Here is a 20,577-nt window from a genome sequence, read left to right as displayed (position 1 = left end):
TGCCTCGTGTTTATATGAAAAACCAACTTTATCATGTCCACACTCAGCGGCACATGCGCATTACAATAAAATAAGAAGAATTAAAAAAAAAAAAAAAGAAAGAAAGAAAGAATGGATTCAAAGAAGTAACTGAAGCAACATACAAACACTCACATTATTTTAAAGGCCTTTTTTAACTGTCCTGACCGCTGTTTTCTCCAAACGAAAACGACAAAGTTTGTGATATGACAGCAATCTACACCACAACTGCAACAGAACCTTTTTTTCAATTAATATTAACATCTGCTGCGAGCCAAGGATTTATCATATGTACAAATCTATGGTTTATGTAAGAAAGACAATACATTTTGTTAGGTTTTGTGGTTGCAATCAAACCAAAGTCAACTATCACATCACATTTTTATTACGCATAAAATATACTCCACTCTCGCTCACGGAAATTAAGTTGAACAAAGTAAGCAAACTAAATTTTTTGAGGGTTAAAAACGTTTAATAAACATTATATAAACATCAGTCAGTTACTAAGTACGCCTTCGGCGTTACCTCTAGGTTCTGTATTTATCTAATTAAGGTATTCAAATAATCGACGAGAAATCTCTAGATAATCGTTTAAAGCTAGTTAATCTCCATTTCTCGGCGCGCGGGCAGTTACATGAATCAACTAAGAATAAGTTGTTCTGTATAAAGTATGCCTGGCTGCTTCAAACTCATTTTATAGTACAGAAACTTCTTGAAATTCTACGTACACAACTGGCCACTGATGATAAAAAAGTACATAAATATTCTAAATGGACATATTTAGAATAGATGAACCTCCCGCAAAGTTTTTGGCAGGAGCTTTCGTACCCTCGCACTTTTGTGAGTAAAGCTTCAACGAATTGTGCGACTGAAGACGGGATAATAGGAAAATCAATGATCAACCCCAAGAAGTTAACGAAATGTGGTAAAATGTAAAAAAAAAAAACAAAACAAAATAAAACAAAACAAAAATAAACAAACAAACACACAAGACTAATTTTTTTTTGAAAAAATGAGTAAAATGAAATAGTGCTGTTGTGAAATTTTATTCAACAAATTACTTCATTTTTTATACCAGCACCTTAAAATTAACGTGAAAAATTAAAGTCAAAATACAGGATAAAAAGAAACTAAAAAACGGATCCTCTAGGATTTGAACTGGGAAAATTCCTTACCACTAAGCAACGTAAGCAAATACTCAGTGTTCACTTCCCGATCAGCGATCCACACAAAAAGTAAAATTTCGACAAATTTGTAAACCTTGCCTCGCAAGGGATCACCCGATTTACGAGATGCGTTGCCCGACACACAAATGTAGTCACAGGGTAATTTGTACCATCCGTCAAGTTACACACAATAGTTACGTAAAAGAGTACCCGCGGAATTCGCCTAACGTCACAATGTCAAGTGTAGTCCATCTCAGACGGCATTTTAAAATTAATTCATAAAATTCATATTTATCTCCTAAAGCTTTAACCAGAGTCGTGCCTGTTCGACATATATTTTTATAATCGTGTTTTGATGTATGATAATTCTACCACCATTTTCACGATTAAAGTTTCAGACTGCACTTATAAGCTTGAAATGCCCGTTATTATTGACAAACAGTCTTTCAGGTTCATGTCGTGATGCGATAGCAGAGCTATGGTTTTGTTTTCGTGGTAGTGAATTATTCGAGTTAGCCGTAAAATTATAGCCGTTTTGTTTAGTCCGTGATAAAAGGCTGGCGATAAAATCATCCACTTCTTCTTGATCGCTGAAGTCCATGTTGGAGTTATCTTGCTTGTAAAGTAAGGTGTTTTGGGCCGTTACACAGAAAAAAGTTCCCCTCCTCCGCAAAGGCCGCAGGGATGCCGGCTTCGTCTGTGCGTTTTTCTGAGCCTCAATTACTGTTTCGTCATCAGAGGAAGCAATTACAACTGGCATCTCGAGGTATCCGTTCTTGGTGAGCTTCCCTTTAAACTTTGCTGTTATCTGCGAAACCGGAAGAAAGAAAATGATCATAAGTAGGTTGAGCTTTATCGTCCATGTGAACGTAGTCCTGAGTAGGGCTGTTGTTGACAGTGACTGATGTTTCGACCACCTGTGCGGTAGTCATCTTCAGAGTCAAAGGGAGTTGTATCACGTCAGTTGATGATATTGAACTCTGTTTATTGACCTGATTGGTCAATTAAGTCGCAGTGTCATAGGTTGTCTGTCAGTTAAGCCTTAATGTTATTGGCTATGAAGACTCGTAATTTCATTGGTGCGTTTCGATATCCGTCCGTTCGTCCGTCGTTCGGTTGTCCAGTCATTCTCTCGTAGTTAGTTTTGCTAGTAATAAACCAGCTTTCTAAAGTGAGTCGTTGATAGTATAGTCTGTAGAATACGTAACACATGTCGCAGAGTCCCAGTCGATTTGATGTTTCGTCTGTAAATATTGTTTAGTAATGTGATTGTTGACGTCACCATTTCTCGTCGCTCGTTTGTGTTCGGTCAGTCGCGTCCTAATCTTTAATTTCTGCCGGTTACACTGATATAAGTAGCCTGGGAGTCGCAGCGTTTGATCTCTTATACTGCTCCCTATCGGTCCTCCGGTTTTTCTTTACCCTTAGCATTAGTGAGAAGCCGTCTTAAAGTGGTTATCAGTTTGTGTGCAACGCGTATGTTGTAAATTTGTAGAATAGGTGCCATATTTTCGGAGGTGTCTCTGATCGTTATAGTCGCTGTCGTAACAGGGTCACAGTTAAAGCTATTGTAGTCTGAGTGTTGGAGTCGGTGTTACTGTGCGTGTTTCGTGTAACAAAGTCCGCGTTATAGTAAAGGGTTTTTTTTTTTTTTTTTACTAAAAACGTCGTTTAGGTAGCTAGTCAGTCTTGTCTTGTAAACTGTCAGGCAAGTCTCAAACCGGTTGGGTTCGTCTCCTCAAAGTCAGAATTGTAGCCTCGTGAGAGGTCGGGTTTTACGATTACTGGTCTGGTAATCTGTCATGTCAGTTATTTTATCTTACTTATTGGACGGTTCCGCTGTTATTAGCCACGCTTGTACTGTGTAATAAGGAGTGTTTTTCACGCCAGTGTGGTATAGATATAACAAAAATGGTGAAAACTATACAGAAATCCTTGTTTTTATCTGGTTCTTTTGACAATCATGAATAACGAAGCGAAACTAACAGAATTTGGGCGGGACTCGTAAAAATATCCTACGATACTACACACTGAACCGTCCAATAAGATATATGAATTGCTTTGAGGCAGTCGTGCGAGGACCTGATGACGTTTCAAATAATCGATTAAAATTTGCGGATGTCCCAGAAATTAGTTTCCGTTTTAAAACCTCTAAAACCTCTAAAAATAACTTTCGTGAAATTGACATATCTCGGCCAAGGCCCTTAGATTCCTTAGTTGTCCTGATATCCTCTGTTGCTAAATAAAAACGAGAAGTTCCAGTCAATTTTGATATCTATAGAAGCTTAAATGCTAGAGAACGTTCAAAAGCTTCCTTAATTTTCTTACCCGTATGAAATATAAGACTGCTATGCACTTGGACGATATAAGCGTTGGGTAGGTAGTAGAGGGAATAGCCAATGATATCTTGGGAAATTCTTGCTCCCAACCTTTTAATATTCCTTGTTTCCTCACATAGCAGATGGTATGGTCAGAAAATGTCTTGCCACCTATTAAATAACAAATCAAAATATTACTAGTGCCGATACCATGTTACAGAGACAGTGTTTAAAACGTGATGAACATTAGGGTTTCTACAGCCGCGTTATAAACTTGCTGTTGGTGATGAAAGCATTTTACTGTAGTGGGTGTGCCTCACTCCAGAAAGACTTGGTTTTATCATAGCCACTCGGTTACATATAAAAAACGCATCTTAAACTGAACAGCTCTTGACACAAAATGCTTTGATGGATAGATCAACAAGAAAAAAAAAAAGGAAGTCATCATATTCCTCGTGGCACAATACAGACAGTCGTTAGTCTGCAGACTCAAGTTCCAGGGTGTTCAGTAACCCAAACGACCTTAACAGTTTGTGGAGCGGCAGTGAGATGTATTGCCTTACAACAACAACAACAACAACAACAACAAGCTTTATTTGCATGACCATACAAGTACATACAACATTTAATTTCAAAAGCTATTTATAATGACATTTTAAGAATACGAACTAAAATTTAATCACAGGACAATTAAGCTACTTTGTTGATAATTCGTCGCGAAAATCAAAGCAATTACCCGCGCATTCTATCTACCTCGAGTTTGTTGGGAGGAAGGAATACGAACACCTGAGTGGGAGGCCAAGCCTATTAAAGCAAGATACGGACTGAACAAGGAAAACACTTATTAACATAGATTATCAGGTTCGAGTACACGGTCTTGCTAGGCTTATGATGTAGCTCACATAGAGAAAAATGTAGTGCCATGTGTAGACCAATCCAACCTACCTCCGATATCGACAAAAAGGGATCTTTGAACAAGGGACACTTCAATACATGCTACATTATATGGCGTCTCATTTGTTACCAGTACAGATACGTGGATGTCATCGCCTTGCTTGAAGCCTCCTCGATCAGTCTCAGCCCTTAGGACCAAAGTCCCGGATCGAAAACAAGACATCCCTGTTTTCTTTATTTCTTCTTCAACGAGGGCTTCCTAAAAAGAAAGAAGAACAGTAACTTACTGAATATTATCAGTGTCCGTGATGAAAAACAATAGAAGCGTTAGCAACACAAAAACTCTTCCCCGCAACCTTTTTTTGTTTGTGCGGACATAATCTGATATGACAATTCTATACGTCTCTGTTACACGTCCCATTATGTACTAACCATTTTTGTTTTATATAAATTATACGCATGTATGACCTTTCAAGACGGTCTCCAAACCGCAGTTTTGATTCGCTGAAGTCCTAATGGTCAGCGATTCGGATTTCGATTGGAATGCAAATTAGGGGTTACGTCATATCTGATATTGTTGTTTTCGGTTAATTCTGTGCCCAATTTTATTACTTAGTGCCTTTACTTAAACATTCAATGATCCTACAGACTTAGAAAGAAGATATCAAACAATTTTTGTTTGTCAGGTAGTACTGATCATAATAATTTCTTGCCGATTTTTGCAGGGATGGCCGATCAAAACTTAAAAAACGACCAGGACAACTTGGATAAACAGCAGCGAAAAGAGGCCGGGTCTTAATGTAATTCAGGATAATCAAAACAAAATTAAACTTTGAATTAAATATACAATGTCGATCGGACAGCTATAGACGTACATTTTATTTAAAGACCAATTTATGCCTACAGTTAAGTTAATAGGACAACCATGAGTGATCGCATGTTTGGGTTGGGTGATAATAGGAACTACATGCTTTCTGTCTTACTGTCAAGCAATTCAAATGCCCTGAGCATGAACCTTATCTCAGGGAGTTTATCCACCTGTGGCTGTTAGCTGAATTTTTGAAACGTTGTTCCCACCCTTCCTTCCTATGACTTTCTTATGTCACATGTCAAGTATTGCCAAGTTCTTAAAACAGAGTAAGCTTATCAGTTCATACAATGTCTTTGATGCAGATAGACTGCATAAGTTCAAATTGCCTCTGCCACTAACTGTAACGTAACATATCTCTTGATGGTAACTATTAACAAAGTGAGTCTCGTAAATATTACAATATTTAAGCAATAGAAAACGTTTTCCGTGTTTGCATAGCCTGATATAAACACGAGAGGGGTTGGGAGAATTCGAGACAGTTATGCAAACCCGAGACGAAGTCGGGGTTTGCATAACTGTCGAGACTCCTCTCGGCCAATCAGAGCGCGCGTAATATCTAGTTATTTTATAAACTCTTATGTATATGGACTTTACATAAAATTTGGGTACTGTTTAAAGAGAAAAATTTAAATTATACACGGATGTCTAGGTAATGCATGAAGTTAAGTTTGATTGGGATGAAGTGCTCCCATACAGGTCACTGTTAGCCCCACAGACTCACAGAACGGATGGTTTCCATGGTAACCATGACTCTAAACTCAAGGACCAAGGACCAAAGACCAAGGACCTCTCTGGGCCGATTGTGACCCCGGAGCTGGAGAGGAGTGGAGGATTGTGACTTCCTGACTAAGGACCTCTTTCAGTGGATTGTGGCCCCTTGAGAGGAGTAAGGACCTCTTTCTTGGTATTATGATTGCAGTCCTAAAGAGGAGTAGGGACCTCTCTCAGGGATTATGACCTACATCCGGCTGGACTAGTGACTAGCTTAGTGACACTTCCCTGTTGTTGGAGTACTTCATCCCCATCCCCATTGCCCCACAAGTTGTTGGGTTGTTGATTTCTTATGGGTTGGGAGCATGAACCCAAATTTTTCGGTCCGGGATAACATACCTTTACCAGGGCCTCAGAAAAACTAAGTGAAAACTAGATAAACGGTTTTAAAAACAATGGTAGAGATAAGATCCGTGGGAAAATATAAAATATCCATCCATAGCTGTCCGAGTAGCCTTTATTTATATCAACTGGAAGGAATACAGGAAATGTTTCGAAAGGAAGGAACTCTCCTTACCGTGACATTTTCAAAGTCCTCCAGAGCTACGTAATCACCTATCATAAAAGGCGCTGGCTTCGTCTTCACGTTACTCTTACCAAGACCTCTATCGATCACCGCGCGAACCCAGTAGCGTATGTTACCGTGGTGACCTTCGAACGATGTGGGAAGATACTTGTCTGGGATAATGAACTTAAAAGAAAAACTATAACATCCTTGAGAAATGCAAGCCGATGATTTTACTCCTTTCTCTTTCTCTTTGTCTGATAAAAAAAGAAAAAAAAAACAAACAATAATCCTCCTCATCATCATCATAACAGATAAAACAGCTGTCATTGTTTTGTTTGCGCTTTCTTTCCGCAGCGAAACGACATAAGTATTAACTAACCAGACTAACGTCACGGTTATGAGAGTGACAATTACACTTACAGTTCCAAGAACTGATTACTCTGTGACACAAAACTAATTGGAGACACTTTCCACATCGCCGGGATTGGTGATGTTGGTCTTTGTAAACTGGGTCTGGAAGGGGAGCTTGATTCCGTTTTTCACGCTACTTTTTTCACGATAATCTGCATCGCATTCAGGACTTCTGTCATTTCTATACCGAAGGCCGTTTCCTTTCCGCATCCCATTTCACGATTTTGGCAAATAACGCTTGCCGAGTAAGGATCAAATCCCTTATCCGGTCAAAAAATTGTCCGTTTTCCCCAATCCCGCCCTCAATTTCGGTCAAATACCCTTCCAGATCTAGCTGTGTATACCCTCGACGCCGGGAGTGTGAAACGGCGGGCCAGTCCCGTTATCTCCCTGTTAAGCTTCTTGGCTAAAATTCTTACGAAAAGAAAGATAACTTCAAGTGGGGGTAAACGAGTTTCTGGACCTGTGAGATCTTGATGGTAGCTGTCATGGCTGTTAGAGGGCAAAGATAACTTATTTCCTTGTTTACTACTCATCAAGGTCATGATAAATTTGGAAGGCCTCTCACGTTTGAGTTAGCAAACTATATCACAAAGTATGTTTTGCTAATACATTATACATTATCTGCATTACTACGCCATCAGTGCACGAACAGCTTTATATCATAAGTATAATGATGATTGTATGTGGCGGCAGTTTCAAAAGTACCGTTGAAGTAAGCGTCGGAAAGAGGAATTTTGGATGACTTCAGTCTATGGGTAAAGCTAGATCTTCCCAGAGGTCCAACAGCTGGAGACGAGCTGTTTTCCAAATTTCGTTGTATAAGACGTACGATAACAACATTGTTTTGTTAATAGCGCTGACACCAACAGGGAAAACAAATTTTCTTCAACCGCATCAAATGGTTCAAGTGTCACAGAAGCGCAGGTTGCCTTTTCAAAACACAGCCAAATCTGTTTTCTAATTTTTCCGGACGATGCCAAGAAAACCGAGTGCGTTATTTGGTGATAAATCTTAAAAATATGACTGTGTCTGACTGAAATCGCGGCGAAGAAACGGCAGTTAAAAACAACATTAAAAATATTGCTTTCTTGCCATTAATTTATAGCAATTGCTGTTATGAAATCGTTGTTAGTAAACTGCTCTGTGGCAATCTTGGCTAAACCCTCATTAACAATGTTTCTTATTAGAGGCAAACTGAAATATTGACCACTACAGAAAATGCCATAACATACCATAATGTTCTTTGTTTGTCACCCCAAAATTTTGCATAAGCATTGTCGTCAGTTTCTCTTGAGAGTTAAAATGGCCCCAAGAGAAACTGAAAACAATGGTTATGCAAAATTTTGGAGTGACAAACAAAGAACATTATGGTATCTTATGGCATTTTCTATAGTGGTCAATTGGTGCAACGATGAATACATCGCACTGGATCGGCAAATAATTAAGAGAAAAAAGGAAAACTTACTGTTCAACGCTTAATGGTCGCTTCACAATGATTTGAACTGGTATTGTCTGGTAATATTTCCACTTTAGTTCCGTCGTCAGAAGTTCCGACAAAACCTCAGCCAAGAGTTTTGTCATAAAATATTCATGACTGCCGTCTTAGTTGATAACAGACTCAGGCTAGTACCCCATGGACTTGTGGACGTGTTTTCGTTAATTACCTAGATATATTTCCCCCGTTTTAAATTTCTTGTGTCATGCTATCTTATACTGATAATTAAGGAACGTTTCATTCTGCTTCTCTAATACTGACCACTCCAAATAATTACAATTTCAGAGCGATTGATGGGATATTCTTACAATGTTTGCAGATCGCAAAGAGGAGTAAAATTTTGTACACAGTATTGATATGACCTTTTAAGTCTCGCTTGGCTTCACAGTTACAGCTGGAGCCATCTTGCAATCACCAATAGAATTGGAAGGACTGTTTCCCAAGATAATCAGTCTAACCTGACCGCATTTTAGTTTGGTCAAGCCAGTATCATATGACCACCGCCGAACGACAAATCACAAAAATGTTGGAAGTAAATCAGCTTACCTTCTCCAAAAATAACCTCTATCGCGTTGAAGTATCTCTCTCTGTTATAGTGGTATCTGGTGTAACTCCCAGAATATTCAGGCCAATTTACATACGCTTCGCCGCGACATTCCAGTCGCATTTCCTTGATTCTCAAATCCTCCTTTACCTTTAAATTTACTTGACCGTAGATGGTATCGCCTGGACAAAACACTTTGTTGACATCTTGGAGTTTCACTTCAAATTTTTCAATCGTGCTTGAATTCATGGCATAACCTCTTTACGAATGAATAATCAACCGTCGTCGAAAAGTTGCTGTACGGCCTCACTTGTCCGATTTAAACGTTCCCCCTATTGGTAGATCATCCAAATGAAGCATATATTTCCTTTACAAACAAATTTCACTTTGCACTTCTCTGCACCGTGTCAGGAATGTAAATTAATTCGTTTTTTTTTTCTTGTTATGACTCTCTCATTCATCAAAAAGGCAATTATTTTCTAAGCAACGGTCGCGGATGAGGAGGTTGCAAGTGCTAAAATTAACATTGTTTCTTGTTAGATTCTACTTTCTATACAGATTGATTATATCACAAGACATATTGCTTTATAAACTAACGAGTTCTTTCCAAATTTGCAAGTTAAATTTTGAATTCCGTGCACGCAGCTTCGTGCTTTAATATACAAATGGCGCCAATGGCCTTTTATATCTTTTGTGATCCTTTTGTTGTTTTGATAACAGAGCAAATGCAGAATTTTTTGGTTTTTAAAACTATGTCAACCTTCCTGCGGTTTGTACGTGCTACGAAGCTCCTCGTTGCGGATGCGTGCTTGGACCACGAACATCGTGGTTTGGCACCGTTTACAACAGCTTTTATAGGCTAAATTTTGCTGTCGTACATAGTTGAGTTGTTTAAATTTTTGAGGCATGTGCGGTACGAATTAACCAATAGAGGGCATCAGCGTATTTAATATTGAGTTCAAAAGTTATCAAAGCTTGTTAACTTGAATAAGTTGGGCAATTTTCAGCTATTTACAGACATCCAAATAAACAACAGCAACATGTAGCCATCTGACTGATAAGTGGCAAAAAAAAAATAAAATAAAAATTCAGCCATGCATGTGCATGATTAATAATTCGTCGCAAAATTCTTGGTTACTAAAAGAACATATGTCCAAAATTATTCGGTATTTAGGGCTCTTAATTTCAAGAAATACATAAATAAATAATAGAGGTAAAGAAAGAAACGAAGAGAAAAAAATTTCTATGCTCTTTCAATTTTCAGAGATGCTATTGTAGTACCTTGATCAGAGAATTGTAGGCACTTGCTTAAAAGGGCTATGCCACACCGTAGCTCTTTCAGTTTTAGAAAAGCTAAAGTAAATCTTAAAAATAATGGTTCAGTTTTGTTATAATTGAAGACTAAATTTAGCCTTTGAAACTGTTTCCTACAGTCTGTTGCCACGGATGGACACGGATTGAAACTTGAAAAAGTAGGGTCAAACCTTTCACGTTTTAAAATCCATGCCTGGAAAAATCACAAAAAAATATCATCGTTAGCACTCCCTGATGAAATTTCGGTTTAACAGGAATTTGTTGTGTTTGTGTAAAGGCTTTAACTGTAATTAGTTAATAAGAGAATTCACCTGAAACTTGACCTATTTGAAATAGCAATATCTTCCGCGTTACAAAACTCCTTTAAGACCCTGTTTACATGGAGTGGGTGACCCCGGTCTAGTGGGGTTGGTTTCTTTTGTTTTCACGCTCTGGGGGACACAAAACAAAAGAAACCTACTCCACTAGAACGGGGTCCCCCACTCCATGTAAACAGGGTCTAAGAGTCCAATGATGATAACTAAATATTCGCTGAAAAGCAATAGATAGGTGCCGTTTAAGGCCAACGACCACCCGCGAACGACATTAAAAACAATTGTACAACAGTTGGGTTTTTCGAGGTCTGGATTACGAGAAACAGAAACTGCACAACTGACTTTGGTCTGTTTTCCTTAGCGATTGAGCTGGCCCAGGGTTCGGTTTCAAGAACTTACAGCTCAGGATTAAAGCGAAATTTAATATGTATCATGTATGTAAATCTTTATTTATATACGGAAAATCATCAGTTAACTAAGTTAAAAACTATAAAAACTAATTACAACTGCTTTACATGATTGCTGAGTGGGAATCCGATATATCAGTTACCTTCTTAAAATGATCAACAGATGCAGCATTTTTAAAGCTTTTGGGCAAGTTATTTCATAACATGGCCCCGCTGTAAGAGAAGCTTCGCTTCAAATAAGTGGTGCTTAGTTTGGAAAGGGTCATCTTTCCCTCAGAGTTTCTTAAGTTGTAAGAAGAGTGACGCTGAGAGAAAAGACCACTGTGGCATCCAAAGAGTGTTTTCTGTAAATTACCTAATCGGGAAGCAAATATTGCCTGGAATTTTCTATTGCTTGAGTACGGCTAAAAATTTCTAGATGACCGTTCCATTCAGGTACAATTTTCGAATCTTATCTAATAAATTCCCTACGATTTCCTGAACTTTAATGTCTCACATTTTACTCCCTATGTTGGGCTAATCTACGTAGAAAAATTGAAACCTAAAAGTTTCCGATTTAAAAAAGGTGACGGAGAGAACAATACGAAAAACATTCACTTTGAATCGTAAAACGTAATAAATTGTATCGAAAATTTTCGGCAAAAGACTCAAATTCTCCCAGGATTACCGAACAGATACAAATTTTATGGTGTATTTCTAGAGATCTAAAGTACCCTGCTGGATAGCCTTAAAGAGTATTCAAGGTATTTAGGGGGAAGCCGTCGTTAGGTGCCCCTAAAAGACTTTGAAGACTCCGGAGCCAGGTCATTCATGGTTTTATTTATCGTTAAGGCTCTCCCAGTCGAGGGTGGAGAGAAGGACTGGTTTTAGTAATAACTCTTACTGCACGATTCTTTAATTTATGGAGCTTATTTTTCATTCAAGCAACCACTCAAACAGTCGCAGGCGTGGCTGCAGAAATCAAAATGTGGCATAATTAAAGCATTAATTAAATTTGAATTGCAGCTTCTATCGATATAAGGGGCTGCACACGTTTTTTGGGCGCCTAAAGCTTAAGAGACTTTTGGCAAATCTCTTCAACGTGTATACCCCAAGAAAGTTGAGCATCTGTGGTAAGACCCAAGGATTTAGTATGATCAAATCTATTGATAATTTGCTCATCAGTTCTGATCTCTACGTCGTCTCATTGGACAAATGTCTATGCCTTGACCCAATAATCATTAGCTCTGTTTTAGCAACATTAAAACTGAGCCTGTTAGCTTTCACCCAACTGCTAAAAAAAGTTTATTTTATTCAGGGGTTAAAGCTGTTGTAGTTCTATTAACGTTTTAGCTTACGTTATCTGCTAAGACGTTAACTAACATTCTTGGTACAGCGCCCCTCAGGGAACTGGGGAGATCATTAAATGTAAATTAAAAATAGCAAAGGACCTAATATGCTGCCCTGCAGCACGATGCTGAGGGTACTGGAGCAGTTGATAGTTTGCCACTGACATTACAGTCCTTGGGTTCGACCACTTAAGTGCGACGAGAACCAATTTATAGGTGCTTGATCGACACCAAACTATGACTCAACCTGAATGAGAAAGTTTTTTGGTCGCTTCTTGCAAATTCGCTGTCAACAGCGGCTCCGATCGAGGTGAGCGTTGTTTATCTGCAGTGTTCTTTGCTATGTTAACTTGCTGGCACGTACAGTTTTCGAAAGTATTTGCTTTGCTTTTTTTCTCCAGAAATCAACTTCTATTTCTAGACAAAATTGGTTTTGCGAGGAAATCCTGAGTTTACAAAACAGTGACAAAGCGGCCTCGTTTTAGTGGTAAAAACATTGCTTCGAGCGTATGAAAGTCAACTACTGACAGTAAACACCTCACAATAAATCACGTGATCTTTTCTTACCTTCAAAATCATCAACACTGGGATATTCTTGTATTTTCAAAAGTTCTTTCTCTGAAACTTGGCAAAACACCCAGTTCACGACAGCAATTTTATTTTGCTTTATATTCACCCTCTAGCGCGGTGAATATAACGTCATAGTCCGAGTGCATATACTAAATAGATGTACTGCCAACTCAAGCTTCTGCCTCACTGTGTGATCCACGCGATACGCGACAGATTAATAAATTCGCTCCGCGGAGGTCGGCGCCTTGCTTCGAGAGGAATGATATGTGGCGGCAAATATTTATCATTCTATCTCTTTGGAAATGTTTAAAATAAAAGGCTGACGGAATGAAGAATGTCTTAGTATTTATGTAACAACGATACCACATGGAAAGTGTTTTGTACGGTATTTACGCATTCCTTGTCTTTGTATCCACAGAGGTCTTATAATTACTTGTTCGCTGCGCTCACTCGTTAGTGATTTCTAATACGTCAGCAACTCATGCGTAAGTACCGTAGTAACGCACTTTTTCCACGAAGTATTGTATATAAACTGCACTCTAGGAACTACTTCTGATTTTTTTATTCGTTGGGTTTCAAAGTTTGCAGGATGGTAGAAATTGTATGTTTGTTGTTTGTCGATCTTTTTCCATTTTTTGGCGGGAAATGACTCACACGATTAACAGCAAGCCTTAAATTTCAATTTATGATGTAACAAATAATTAATTTTGCAAAAAGCACCACCCAAGATAATAAAATGTGAATTATTTTTTGAGAGGCTCATTTGCTTAAAAAATTATCAAGCCTGTATTTTTAAGCCTTTAGTTTTGAATTCCCCGCCATTTTGTTACCAACTTTAGGAATATACATCATGACTCATCAGCTCCTGATCATGTAGGTCTAGCCGATTTTTAAAAACCAACCTAACGAAATTTGCATTTATTCGAGTGAAAAGGCGTCAAAAGACAGGTTTTCTGGGCGCGATAAGCACCAGAATCACACTAATGAACGAAAAGGAAAGGAGTAAAAGAAAGAGAGAAAAGGAAAAAAGAAGGAGAGGAGAAAAAAAAAAGCAATGGTTGCACTCTTACTTTTTATAATGGTTACAATTTTGGCTGTTGAAACTGTTGGACGCAAAAATCAGGCTAGAAGTACAATTCAAAATACCACATCTCCGAAACCAACAGAAGCAGGAGCTGACAGAAGTTTTCAAAATATTTTTTACATTTGCTTCTATCCCGACGTGTTTTTAAAAATTACCTATTTGTTACGTCATGAGTTAACACTGAAAACATTTCGTAAAACCTAACCACAACTTTTAACCCTCGGAAGTACGCTCAAAGTCGTACCCTCACCGTGGTACAAGGAGGGGGGGGGGGGGGGGGTGGGGTGCTGATGTAGCCCCTCCCTTAAGTCTTTGATATGTTTTAGTATTTGAAAAGATTTTGTCTTCAGTGAAAAAGCCTTTGATCTTCTCGACAAGATGAGGTATATTTTAGGGGCGGTGGCCCCTAGGGAAGCCTTGACGACGCCATATTGGCCGCCATCTTGGATTTTTCCCAGAACTAGAACCTAGGTAAAAATGGAGAGAACTGGCAATTTTTTTGTGCTTAACATGTAAAATAACACATGAATAAGTATTTTGCTTCATTAAATCCACCATGCTTTACATTTATTGTTGAAACAAGTTGAAAACATATATTTTCAATCGAAAATTAGTTGACCACCACCTATTTATGACGTCATATCTCGTAACCATAGTAACTGATCATCATTAAACTTGGATAAACAAACAGTTACTGAAAACGTTAGGCGCCAGTGATTCATCGTTAAGGAAAAACTCCCAAACCTCTTCGGGCGGGGCTGCTGACGTCCAGGCCCCTCTGTAGTTTTTATGAGGCGGGCCAATAAAATTGAAGACGCCAATCATTATATATTAAGGACACTGACAGGGCACGGGAAATCATTGTCCTACCAAGAACTCTTAAATATATGTAAGTTGGACACTTTAGAGTGTAGCAAAAAGAAGAAATCTCTGGTCTTATTATTTAAATGCATTAGGAATATAGGACCGAAATACATTAGAGACTTTTTAGCATAAGAGAAACGTCTTACAATTTAAGAGGGAATGGTGTTAATCTTTGCGTTCTCAAATTTAATCTTAATTTTATGAGGAATTCTTTTACTTACAAGTGCGCTCAACTATGGAATAAACGTTCAGAAGATGTCAAGCTGGCCGATAATGTTAATATTTTTAAGTCTAAGCGAAGATCAGTCCAGCTGTAGTTTTTATATTTTTAATTTTTCTTTTGTACTTTTTATAATTTTTTATATTCATGTGTACATAGATTATAGATTATATATTTAACTTTTTTGTTATAATACTTCATTTCTATTATGACTGAAGATTTAATACACGTTCGTATTTTGAACGAGCACTTGTGCTCTTAGACGATAACGTGGTTAAATAAATTATTGATTGACTGATTATTGATTGATTGACTTTAGAACTCGTGAATACAATTTAACGTAACGTTATCAATAAGCGCGAGAAAACGAATACTACACAAGAAAAGAAGAGATACAAATGTATAATATGCAGCAAAAAGGAATAAATAATTAAATAGCAGATACATAGAAATATAAGCTAATAATAATAAAGGTAGTAAAAATTGCGTTAAAACGAAAGAGCAGGACAAAAGGCAAATTCCCTTGACAACACTGCGTGGTCTTATGTAGGAAGACAAAACAGATAGGGCGAAACAAACTAAAATATGGAAAAACCTAGAAGTCCTTTTTAGCTCTTTAGTCTTTATGTACTAAACTAGGAACATGGAACACTTCGAAACACCCAAAAATAAGTGAAGTGAGTTAAACCTTGATGGGCTCGTGGTTAAAGAAACAGAACAAAATGAAAAACACCTAGTATATAGTATTTCACAGATGGTTAGGATTTTTGTGATTCATTTTACCTACTTTGGGCTCCAGTAGGCTTACATGAAAATACCCGGAATTGAAATTTTTACTTTGTAAGAAAATTTTGGAGTTTTGTGGCGTTTTCCTTTATTCCTTGATTTGTGCGAGCCAGCTATAGAACAAGTCAGCAGTGTTACCTTGCAACAATGTTTCGCGCAATACTTGCTAATTAATGATGCCAGATCAAACATTCGAGCTTGTGACGTAAGTCAAGAACATTTCCCGTTACTGCAGGCTCTGAATTCGCTACTGTACCCTCGAAAACGCTCGAGTAAGCTAAGTAGTCTCAGCCAATTTTGTGTATGTCTTAAAAAAAATTATTTGGGGGTTATAGCTTTTAAAACATGACGCAGACGGTCTCCCTTAAAAATTGTGACAAATTGTTAAAATTGGCTCTTTGAAAAAATGACTGGCATATTTAGAAAGCCAAATCAAAAGGCTTGTTTTAAATTCTATTCGTTTGAAGCAAGTGTCTAATGCTGAAGCTAACAAAACTCAAAGGGGGCAATTTGAAGATGTAATTCTGCCAAATCAACACTTCACCGATCGGCTTACCGATCGTTTTATCGGCTTAATTTTTCATGAGATGTTCAAAATCGGTCACTTAAGCTGGAATATTCGTTCGTGTTTCGTAAAATAAGAAATACAGCTGCGTGATCACAGCTACACTGAAAATTAAAAAGATCTGTTTCAGCCCCAAAGTGTCAATTCAGCCCTGCAGGCCAAAGTCTGATTCAGCCCTTCCTGGAGCCATTTGAGCACCTTGACTTCGTCAGAAACCCATCCTCGGACACCCAGGGGCAGATAGTGGGGGCGAGGGAAAGTCTAAACGGGCGGAAAAATATGGCACGAAGAAAAGTAAAGAACGGCGAGAAGAGCCCCTGGGGACAATGTCTTACCAGACCAGTTCCAAACGGTCGCCGCCGTTCTGCCTTCTGATTGGGCAGAAAAACACAAAAGTTTTCTGGCACCAATCAGAAGTCAGAACGGCGGCGACCGTTTGGAACTGGTCTGGTAAGACATTGTCCCCAGGGGCTCTCCTCGCCGTTCTTTACTTTTCTTCGTGCCATATTTTCCCGCCCGTTTAGACTTTCCCTCGCCCCCACTATCTGCCCCTGGGTCTCCGAGGATGTCAGAAACCAAACTGTTTCTTATATTGCGATTTGAAAGGAAAAAATGGATTTTTTTTATAGTGAAATGGCCTTAATTTAGCTAGGCCAAAAAAGCTTTATCAAAAGGCTATTCCAGCCAAATCAACCCTAGCTAATTGGACTGTATTGGCCCTGATTTAAGGGAGCCAAATTACACTCAAAAATAGGACTGTATTTTACTCACCGAAACGGCCCTATTTTAGGGCTAAAACAGATCTTTCTGATTTAGAGCGTAGTCTTCTTTCCCACGCCCACTACCCCTCGTTTTTTCTTTTAATATCCCTCCAGCTTTCGCCTGGCTGTATCCCTTCCTTTAAGAGACAACATAAACAAATAAAAGGCCAAAAAAAACCGCCTACGCAGGCTACCATAGTGTTATCCTGCTCGCAGACTTCCTTGGTGTAAGAGGGAGCTGCAGAGAACGCATCCTCGTATATACTTTTGACAACGTTGACCAATAATTTTTTTTGAATATTTCTATAATGTACTTTCGGGTTCATCAAAAAAGTCAACAGAGGAACTCTACAAAAGCGAGAGACCGGCCCGTTGTATGCTGGGGTCTTTGAATATAAGTAAATGAGTTTTATTTAATTTAAAAAGACTAAAAGTTTCTGTCACTCGTTTGCTTTTATAAATTTTGCCCCAACAACTTTATTTTACCTAGTACAATTTGATTATGTAAGAATAAGAATTCTCTGAAAGAAAAATCAAGCCGCAGGCCTTGGGTGGGTGGAAATGGGGGAAAGGGGGAGGGGGTTAGTTAACCGGGTGGGGGGCTACTTACACCCAGAAAATCTTGAGGAAGGGTGGCCGAGTGGTCCGACCACTAATATTGAAATTCGAGGCCCCGAGATAAGTCGCGTGCAGACAAACCGATAAATTTGTCACCTGGAATTTCTGAGTAAAAACCTTTAGTCACGTTCGTGAATAATCAACTGAGTTTCCCCTGGTAATTTTGGTTTTAATACTGCTTCATGTTAATTACGTTTTTATTTGTTTCAGTCACTTGACCGTTACCATTGTCCTTTCAGCTATAAATACTGAGGAAGATGAATATAGGAAATCTTTACTATTATTTTCTTTATTTTTAAATAGTTTTATTAAATATATGCATTAATAAGTTTAATGCTTGAAAAGTTTAAATGTTAAATAAACTATACCCAAATCTAGAGCAATACGGCAGGAATGGGACAAATTAAAGGAGCTGTGTAAAAACATTTATCGAAATTCAGACAGTGAGAGATATGACACCAGATTGCGTGAAACATGAAAATATTCAGCCGTGAAACAGCCCCACGAACGCAGTCTAAGTTGATGAGAAACTTAGACTGCGAGATTAAGGCCTGGTTCAGACGCCGATCTTTTCATTGAGCCGAACCTAATACATTGAATTAAGTACATTAAAAGTTCGGTGGCTGAATCGAATTAGGAACGCCTATTTCATTTTGGAACGGCTCAGCCGTTCTTCACGCCTAGCCCGCCCGGGAATTTCGACTGTGGAACGACTTTGGAACAGCTTTGATTCAGACGCCGAACTTTTCACGTACCAAACCTATTGCATATAATAACGTATTTTGCAAGCAGTTTAGCGAAAATGAGCATTTTTCTCCTTATGAATTTAGTTCGCCTGGAATTAAGATCGGCGTCTGAATCACTTCAGGCGGTCTAAATAGTTTGGGTCGGCCTTAATTCGAATGAGGTACGGCTCATGAAAAGTTCGGCGTCTAAACCGGTCTTTTCGGCGACTTTCGCTCCGGAGTGTATTCACTCCGGTTCCCTCTCGTGGCTCTACATTTGTTTACACGATACCACCACAAAATTTCATGCCGGAGCGACTCACCCCGGCGTGAGTTCACCCCGGTTGTTGTATCGGGGCGAGAATTTCACTCCTGTTCGAAATCTCGCAACGGTATCATGTAAGCGCGAAACGACCAAACGTTTCGGTGTGAAATCGGTCTGCAGGTAGACCGGAACGAATAGCGCATGCGTAATGTTTGCGATTTTGAATCTTACGTGTATTTTATCAACATGAAGTGTACCTTCAAGTAAAGAGATATGAAATGACCCAGTCAGGTAAACACGATACGAAATAAAAAAGTCATCCCAGTATGAAACTCGCTCCGGTGCGAATTTTCTCATGTTAAGTTGAGGCTCAAGCAAGACTGCGAAGCTTAACGCTCTCTGAAAGTCGCAAGTGGGTAAATTAGCATAACAAAAGAAATATGTAATTCATAATAGTAAATAAAACTGAAGCAAAGTCCAGCTTCTCTTCAAGTACTCGCATCAGTGCGCCAAAAGTAAACCCTTTTTATTTTCTTTGATGGTTTCTCAATTATAAGTCATTCAGGAAATGTGTGAATGAGGTTTTCCTTGGTCAAGAAAATGACGAACCTCTGTTATTTCAAAAGGAGCAATCATGCACCAGATATATTGATTTTTCGAGTCATATTTATAGTGCATACTGAGATCGAAAAGTGAATAGATGCACAGGATAGTCAACAACTGGTTTCACGAGTTATAAACGAGCAAAAAAAACTAAACTAACAGAACTAAAAATAACTGAGACAAATAAGCTAATATTGAGTTAAAAACGGAACTTTTCAGCTGAGGATCAAGTGTATTAGGTTCGGGTGTGTCCAGTGGGTTACCGGCTGACCGCAGCTGTAGTGCTGTTGTCTATCATAATTGCAGATAAACCAGGTGAAAAACTTGTTTTGACTTCACTGAGGATGCATCCGTACTTAAGTAAAAAGGCAAAAAATAACAAACGCAGTATGAATTTTTTATCTACTTCTTTCAGTTTGTGTACGTGATGAGCGTCAACAAAGGTCATGCGCCAGATGGACGTATGTTCCCCCGATTTAGAGCAACCCGTTGGTTTTCAAGCAGAGGCCAGCTATGTAATGATTGTCTTCTTTTGACAAGGGATGTCAGTTAGATTTCCGTTTAATTTAAGGCCGAAGGTAAAGGCACAAAGCCTTTAATGTCCACAACATGTGGCATCATTTTCTTGCTGCTGGTAAATTATATACGTTTTGGTTAAAATGTTTTTTTGTTTTATTTTTTCGCTTAGCCAGCTTTGTTTATAAACATCAGGTGGAGTAAACATGAATGGATTCTAATTATACCTGCATTAAAAAAGATTAATAGTTAAAAAGCAGTGCTAAGGGGGTCATGGTTCCACTAGCCAACATTTGCTAAACTGTTTATTTTCCCCTTCGGCATGACGAATTAACAACACATTTTCTCTCTTCTGTGGTAGATTAATAAATAGTAACAGTCAACACACTTTAATCAAACGAGTAAGCACTTATTAACAAAAAGCACTTAAAGTCTGAAGTTGTTGGTTGCTGAGGCAAAATTTACCGAGCCCAAAGAGTCAACAGGGGTGATGGGCGTGGTCATTCCCATTAAGGAGGTATAAAGGAGTTTAAAGAGCAACTTTATTTATATTAAAAGGAGTCTTACAAACATCTAAATTAGCTTGCTTGAGATTCTGTGTTACTGAGGCGAATGATGTAATATTGTGGGTGGAAAAA

At 38.5% G+C, this 20,577-nt stretch overlaps 1 protein-coding gene across 1 annotated transcript; it reads right to left on the bottom strand.

The window, feature by feature from the left end:
• Positions 1-1,118: 1,118 nt before the first annotated feature.
• On the bottom strand, positions 1,119-9,502 carry LOC140927205 (arrestin domain-containing protein 3-like). Its single transcript, XM_073376847.1, has 5 exons — positions 9,002-9,502; positions 6,556-6,800; positions 4,448-4,655; positions 3,513-3,673; positions 1,119-1,992 (listed from the first exon to the last, which is right to left on the bottom strand). The coding sequence occupies exons 1-5, from the start codon at positions 9,246-9,248 to the stop codon at positions 1,579-1,581; spliced, it is 1,275 nt and encodes a 424-aa protein (XP_073232948.1). The 5' UTR covers positions 9,249-9,502; the 3' UTR covers positions 1,119-1,578.
• Between the last annotated feature and the right edge of the window lie 11,075 nt (positions 9,503-20,577).

This window comes from Porites lutea, chromosome 2 (assembly GCF_958299795.1).
Source record: "Porites lutea chromosome 2, jaPorLute2.1, whole genome shotgun sequence".
Taxonomy (NCBI): domain Eukaryota; kingdom Metazoa; phylum Cnidaria; class Anthozoa; order Scleractinia; family Poritidae; genus Porites; species Porites lutea.
Note: the sequence above shows the minus strand (reverse complement) of the source record. Positions and strands in the feature narration are given on the sequence as shown.

What these genes read in the sequence shown, in the direction of transcription:
- LOC140927205 (XM_073376847.1), bottom strand. Translation starts at nt 9,248, where the DNA reads ATGAATTCAAGCACGATTGAAAAATTTGAAGTGAAACTCCAAGATGTC. An exon ending in AGGACTTTGAAAATGTCACG is followed by an intron (nt 4,656 to 6,555) that starts GTAAGGAGAGTT and finishes CTTTCTTTTTAG; the next exon opens with GAAGCCCTCGTTGAAGAAGA. An exon ending in CCTTTTTGTCGATATCGGAG is followed by an intron (nt 3,674 to 4,447) that starts GTAGGTTGGATT and finishes GTTATTTAATAG; the next exon opens with GTGGCAAGACATTTTCTGAC.